This window comes from Hippocampus comes, unplaced genomic scaffold, assembly GCF_001891065.2.
Source record: "Hippocampus comes isolate QL1 unplaced genomic scaffold, H_comes_QL1_v1.1 scaffold156, whole genome shotgun sequence".
In the NCBI taxonomy this organism is placed as follows: domain Eukaryota; kingdom Metazoa; phylum Chordata; class Actinopteri; order Syngnathiformes; family Syngnathidae; genus Hippocampus; species Hippocampus comes.
In genome coordinates this window covers 6,282,656-6,290,417 of record NW_017805744.1, presented here as the reverse complement: position 1 = coordinate 6,290,417, position 7,762 = coordinate 6,282,656, and the positions used below count along the sequence as shown (strand labels likewise).

General features: G+C 41.7%; 1 protein-coding gene across 1 annotated transcript in view; it reads right to left on the bottom strand.

The window, feature by feature from the left end:
• tenm1 (teneurin transmembrane protein 1) overlaps positions 1-7,762 on the bottom strand; it is a 192,126-nt gene that overhangs the window by 127,811 nt on the left and 56,553 nt on the right. The window contains exon 4 of the mRNA XM_019883899.1: positions 3,721-3,964. Within this exon, the coding sequence (XP_019739458.1) occupies positions 3,721-3,964 (244 nt within the window). The remainder of the gene's footprint in view (positions 1-3,720; positions 3,965-7,762) is intronic.

Here is a 7,762-nt window from a genome sequence, read left to right as displayed (position 1 = left end):
TCACGCCAAACAGCAGCATACCTGTTATCTGAAGGCTTATAATGTAGATGTCATCCACATCCTCAACGGACAGTGTTGACAGGCACAGCATTCTCCGCTTCCTCCAAGGATCTAGGGTGTACCCAGCAGCAAAAGTCCCCGAGGGGCAAGTAGGCTTCCCACTGCCTGCTCTTCTCATAGAGAAAATTTTGTCGATGGCATCGAGAGACCAGCCAACCAATTCCATGTTTGTTTTTAGGATGAAAATACGGCAGGAGGCTAGGAAAAGTCAGACAAAGACAGCACATGGAGTGGCGAGCAGGGAAGGGTGGAGGTGGGGTGGGGGGGACAGGAGCAGAAAGCAAAAGCGTCCGCCTTCGTCGAGGCATTTAATACTGATTAAATGTGGACATTCAATGTTTCAAAGGTATGAACAGCTTGCAAAGAACGTCTTTTTAAATTTCATTTATTTATTTTACTAACATTCAGGTTATGAATGAGCTGAAAAAAAGACTGAAAAATCCCCGTTAACCAAATATCAATCACTTACCCATCTCCATATGTGTGTGTGTGTGTGTGTGTGTGTGTATATATATATATATATATATATATACACACACACACACACACACACACATATATATATATACTGGTAGAGAGAGAGAGAAATTTATGATTGTGTTAGAGTCAGATAAGCTTTATTTATTTCAGATGTTTTGATTACAGTACGGTATATAAGAATGCTTCAGAAGGCAGATGTAGATGAAAATAAAATAAAATGAAGCGCAGTGAATCTTTTCAGTGACTCCGTATCATGTTTCGATAAGGAACTGCTAGGGGTGAGCTGAGGAAGCGTAGATCCACGGAGGAGCTATCCAATTTGAAAAAGTGGATCTTGGCAGAAAAAGAGGAGGTATGAGCAGTGTTTGCAGTGTTATGTCCTCTTAGTAGATGGACTTCTAATTTGAAAGTAAACTACGTCTATTGGTACTATTGACAAGGATGTGACCCAGTTCTTTTTTTTGTGTGTGTGTGAAATGTGTGCATTTTCTTCTAATTGAAAATATCCTCACCCATTGCCCTAGGTTACATCATGCTCAATGGACATTAATACTGGTTGACGTTGTGCAATGCACAGCTTTGCCTGACCGTGTCCTTTTCGAGCAATAGAGGGTGTGAGGTCACAGGCTGCTGGTGGATCTCCGAAGGGCCCACAGAGGACAGGTCATTAATGTCGAGCCAGACCGCAGAATGATCACATTGAAGGACACAAGGCTGCAACACAGGCCACACTATTCCTTCATTTGCCAAATCATGGCCGCCTACTGCTCGAAGACAGCTGGGATAGGCTCCGGCAAACTCACGACCCCCATGAGGACAAAGCAGGTCATACAATGGATGGATAGATGGATGTTGCCAAATCTGTTTTGTAAGAAATGTCAAGTTGAATCAGGTCACTCTCTGAATATGAGAGGGGTACAAAGCTGAGAAATGTTTTGTTTGAATGACTGAAATAAAAGAAAATGTCTCACAATTATTGGACCACCCTAAAATTAAAAGGAAAATTAAAAATAAAATAACATTTCTTGAGAAATAATAAAAACAATAGCAGGTCCGTTATTGATTTATACTGATGAAATTAAAATGATTTAGGAGTGCTATAATGCTGTGACAGTCTGTTTATTTTGTCTTGAAAAAAATTGTATCACACCAGATTTGTCTGAGGGATTATCATTCTTCTGTTTATTCTCTTAGTATTTCCCATGTGCGGGGCTGTCGAACTCAGGTGCTCCATGGCAATTTAACACAAGACAGATGACATCCATCCTTCACTGTCCCCCCGTCCGTTCCTCTGCTCATCCACCCCTTCAACATCAGCTGAAGGGTGGGAGTCAAACAGGGGACAGAGAGACTGCACATGAAGCTTCCGCACACCCAAAGGGTCAATGCTAGTTCAAGTCTAAAAGGAGATAAACTTGGGGGACACAGAGCCTGCAGAAAAACAAGCATACATAAAAAGATGACAGATAAAGATGGGCATTTCAGTGCTTCTGGGGCCAATCGACAGGTCAGATGCAATTCAGTCCTTCTGTTTTTCCTTCTAAAAATGGATTTGCTCAAAAACCGGATTCAGCTGATGATGATGTGTTTGCAAAATTGCATGGACCTCAAATCTTCACGTTTGTTACTTTCAAAATGTTTCCAAATCTCCCCAGTTCACTGCGTTTGATCGTCTCAGACAACATCTACGGGCGATGCTCAGAAAGCTGGAAATTCATATTGGGGAGCAAATTTCCCCTGAGACAGCAAGTAAATGGGAGTCCTCGCTCTTCAGGAGGTTGAAGACTACTGCCCTCAGGCTGTTCACAAGGTAGACTCATGCAAACACAATATAGAAGATGGCTGTATTCGGTTTCGACATAGGATCAATATATTCTAATGCAACTCAACAAAGTCATCAGATATGCAAAGAAGAAAATTGTTTTGTTTTTGACAACACATGCATTTAAAAAAATATATAATCCTTTACCATTTTACCAGCATGCGCTCTCATTGCAAGTTTGATACTTAATCATCCTTTGATGTAAATTGCAAAAATGATCTGAAAGCAAGATTAGGCCCCAGAAAATATTCAAAGCGATCCTAATTGCATTCCGTTCTGAAATGCAGCCACAACACCGAGGTAGAAACTGACTTCGAGCTCCTTGACGGCTAACATTTACATTTGTGGATGGTACATCATAGTTGGAAAATGTGAGTATTACCTTATTCTTTTTAATCAGTACACTGACATGTCAGAAGAGCATATAGTAATTATTACACTGTCATTGGGCGGATGATTAATTTAAATTGTCACATGGTTGTATTTTATTAATCCCTTTACTTTAAATGAGATAGAATCTACTCTGATGCATAACATTAAAAACACTTCTTCTGGCATGAGAGCCTGCCAATCTCATTTCCATGCTGCCAAAATTCAGCCGCCACGCTGAGGTCTCATTAAACATGCAAACATATTCTTTTGCACCTTTCCGCTTCTTCTCAAAATCAGCCTCATAAATGAGAACCTGCGAAATAATTCTCTGATCAATTATTACTTATGCAGCTGGGAAATACTTAATTCCGTTTGATGGGATGAAATTTCAGCCGCTCGTCTCGGAGCATTAGACGGTACAGTATGTTTTCAGGTGCCACAACTGGAGGTGGAATTTCAATATGTTCCCCAAAAAGAGGATTTGTGCTCGATGCCTGATTTTGTTTCGTGACATCTCAGCTCATTATGGTCCCCCGACGGAGCTTCAGAGGTGTGTTGGGAAAATCCAGTGAAAAACCTGAGAGATTCACGACAACTTTGATGGCGTGCAAAGACGTCTAATATTTCCCATGAGCCTTGTGTGCTGCTCCACTTTTTGGGGGGCAAATTCAAAACATCCAAATAAAGTTCTTGTCCTTAATTGCTCCCCACTGAATTTTATCAAGGTTTGCCAATTCCTCTTTAAACACTTCCCTTTAATGTAATGATACTCCATTTGTGCGATTGAATAAATGGCTTTTATCATTAAAATGAAGTTACCTGGAAGATTCACTTATTTTAAGAGTTTCATGGCAAAAAATAAATCCACAGATTTGGGCTGAAAGCATTGTGGAGGAAAGTGCTGCACATGCCCGCCTTAACACATACTGTATTTTTCATCGTCAGGTCAAATCAGAAGGCTATTAGAATTCATTGCGTTCTCCTACCTGGTCTCTAAGGGAATGTTGCTGTTCAGCACCCAGCTGTCATGAAGCTGTGCCTGGTCCGTGCTTGAACTGGTGTCTGCCCCCTGGACGCCCTGGCTGGCCTGACATCGCGTCGGCATGGTTTTCCTCTGCAGACTGACTTGGGTGTAGGGTGCCGGGCGGGCGCAGGTGCAGGCATGCGGGGGCGGAGGAGGTGGCGGCAACGGTCGAAATGTGAACTGACCACCTGGACTGCTGGGCAACTCTGGATAAAAGAGGTACGGCAGCCATAAACCTTTTATCGGCGACAAGTTGCAAAAGTTGCAATTGCAAGTGACATGATGTAAGTTGAAAGCGTTATTGTCATATCTTTGACTGACATATACCGGTATCAACTTGATCACTTCCATTGCCTCCTTTCATGCTTGGCTTTGATCCATTCGCAGCTTCCCTTTAAATAGATACTGGGCTGTCCACAGCACTGAGTCTTTTAAGACCTCACAGCTCTGACTTAATCCCACCCGCCAGCCCAAACTACCCATATGATGTTTATTATGAGATATGTAGCTCTGTGGAATGAGCTAGCCAGCTGTAACCCGCTCACACTGGTAACCTCCAGGTCTAGCAGGAGCTCTTTCAATCCATCATTTAACCTTCTCTTGTGCTACAATTCCTCCACACCCTCCTCCCTGCTGCCTCCTCTTCCTTCTCACATTAAATACACATTTAGCCTCATTTTGGTCAAAATTTGTTTCTTGTGCTTCCATGCAAAAAAGCTTATATGTGTCTGTGTGTGTGTGTGTGTGTGTGTGTGTGTGTGTGTGTGTGTGTGTGTGTGTGTGTGTGTGCGTGTGTGTGTGTGTGTATGCGCGTGTGCGTAAGTGGGTTTGCAGTTCATCATGAATTCACATCTACTGTCCCGAGCCTCTTTTTCAGTAGTTCGGGGGACATCCCTTTCCATATGGTTGTATTCTGGTTCCGTGAACACGGCAGCAAAACACTGAGCCTTTTTCCCAAAGCACCAACTCTGTGCAGGAAAGTTGAAAATAAATTAAATATTTGTAGCCCACCAGCCAAAGCAGTTGATATCTAAGTGCTGGGTCTTTCTAACTACCGTGCAAATATTACATGAACACCTATCTTGACAAATACATGTGAATAGTTAATCATCTTATTATCGCAAGCAGAAAATTCGTAATGTTACTAAATTGTTGCTCTGTGATGAAAAACACACATACACACGCACACGCGTTGTGTTAGATATGGCTACGATCCTAGTGAGGATAAGTGGTTCAGAAAATGGAAACTGTGTCTATGCCCTCACAGAAGAATATTACTAAAACGTTTAGTGTGGGAAAATCAGCCATCTCTGGCCCATCTGATGCCTCCATTTTAATTCCTGATTGTTACTTCTTAATTTATCAGGGTGTGAATAAACTAACCAACCGTCGAGACAGAAAGCATGACTGAGGGATGTGTCGATCGTATATCACCGAGGCTCCTCGGGACACAAAGAGACGCCATCAAAGGAGACTATTGCAGCTTCTTCTGGTTAATAACAAAGTTTAAAAGGAAGGAATTGGAAAGCTCTCGTCTTCATATTAAGGGATATAATGTTTGGATTTGAGGCGAGGGCAAGTGCATAAGGACGTCTGCATATGCCTGTGCCGACGTTACCGTTCCAATCTTATCATCGGGTCAATTTGAGCACCGCTGTTATCTTTTAATTGATTGGACATTCCAAAAAAATACAACATCAAACTGATAACATTTCATTTTTGGCAACACTCCATCTTGAATCAGTCATGCAAGCAACGCGGCAGCCTCAACATCCCACGGTGCATGTGCTATTTAATTTTGATGAGGATCAGGATGAAGGTGTGAGGACCAAAATTTATTTGAGCTATGCATCCACGTGGAATCATAATAGCACCTCTGTGCATCCTCCTCCATGAACCAGGAAATAGACTGCTTAAATAGCAGATAACTAAACAAAAAAACACATGATGTCACTCATCATTAACAGTTCGGCCTTTGCGAAGATCTGCGCTCTGAAAAAAAAAAGGACTTGACGTTCGGTTGCACGTGATTAAAACTTATTAAACTGACACTTATTTGTGTATTTTTGAGGATCATCGGTTTACCACATTTTAATCATTTGCAACATGTACTTGTTCAGATGAAATAAATCCAAAGGATTTTTTTTTCAGTGTATGTAATGCAAATTTGGGTCCAGTATACTCCAGAAGCTCTGGAGGTTCTTACACTTTGAAAAGATAAAAATGAATCAATAAATAAAAATAATGTGGCACTGACAAAATGGCCTTTGGGGTTTAAATATAACGCTCTATATTACTTTAGTGGTGCATCTTGATTTTCGTGACAGTGCAAGCCTCATTTCGTGTATTTGAGAATTTTTGGCAGATGGCTCTGTGCCATGCTGGGCATTTCGTCGTACCATGGACCCTAACTTTGACACGCCCCCTGGGGCATCTGAATATTTAGTGGCTGAAAGTAGACTAAAATGTACGCCTGCGGCAACCACATTGACCACAAGCATTGGCGCAAGGAGTGTCATTTTGTTGAATGTGATCGAGGTTCAAAGCAGACAGATTCTGAGCTCCATGTGGTGGATGTAATGATATTTCAATCATGAACATGACAACAGCGTGCATGGACTCCAGCAAGTCAATTTCTGCTTCTGCCATGTCAAAGAGTGCGAGTCTCCCGCACGGTGATTTTGAAGGGAGTGAGAGGAGCCGCTTCGACTGGCTGCTTGGCACGTCGGCTGTGTTCACACCCACAGTTGAGCAAACCGTTCATTTGTGACTGCGCCATGCTGCTTGGGTCTGCAAAACCAATACCAACACTTAGTGTAACCCGCCCCTTCGCACAGTGGGACCGCACTCCATACCCGACTTGTGTTGGGCATGAAAACACAGTCCATAGTGTCTACAGTGTGACAAGAATGCTCAGCAAAGCAACAGGACTGTCAATGGTCTACAAACATTTCATTGTGACAGCGACTGTTATGAGACTATCTGGCTTTAGCAACAATGATACAGTTATGCTGACATTTACTATGCCTGCCCTGTATATATCAGTGCATTTCTCATGAAGGTGTCCACATTTCCCTTTTCTGTCACCACACTGTTTGACCAAACGATCAGTTTTGTCATCTCGGCTGATATGTCTTTGATGCATTCATGCCTACATTCTCTGCTCCCTGACACAATGAAATGTTCTTTTCATGACAAGAAATGACTCATTTTACATTCTGTTTAAACTTCATGGTTTCACTTACACATGCAGTACAGTTCCACTAAACAGCCCTCCTCCATCGTGTTGCCCATGGCCATCTGCAGTGATGCACATTGCACACCCACACACACCCACACGCGATGTTGTATTTTTTAGTATGCCTTGAACAGGTTTGTGTTGAATTAGAACCATATGCCATCTTGTAGTTTGTGGACCTATTTTCTCATGGCTTGTTTATACCAAATCAAATGAGTAGATGAAAACACAGCTCATCAGTTTTAGCTGAAGCGTACTCATTTAGAGCTGATAAAATGGCGGGAAATGCATTTGTTTTATCATCTAGAGGTGCTGTTTCATCAAAAGTAATAGATGTGGGGGAAACAAAGGTTATTTTTGTCTGAACCATCTTAAAATACTAAACGTGGCCTGCTTGCAGGAAAAGAATAGAATATTTTTAGACTACACTACTACATTACGCGTCGTGTTATGCACCAGGAGCTTTAATTCTCTCCTATTCATCAGCATCTGGGAGTCCTTAGAGCCCTGATGCATATTCTTCTGCTCCCATTTTTCCCTTCTTCTATACACCAAATGTTAAACTGATATATTCCATATTACTACGTTAAGTGAACCACAATTATATAAGATTAAGAACTGTAATCCAGACAAGACAATAAACAACTACATCTATACATCAATTTCATTTCTGTGTACAGTAGTTCATTTGCAGAGGTGTTTTTTTTCCTATATCTGCCTGCGTGATAGGTGTGCGGCTATATATATATATATATATTTTTTTTTT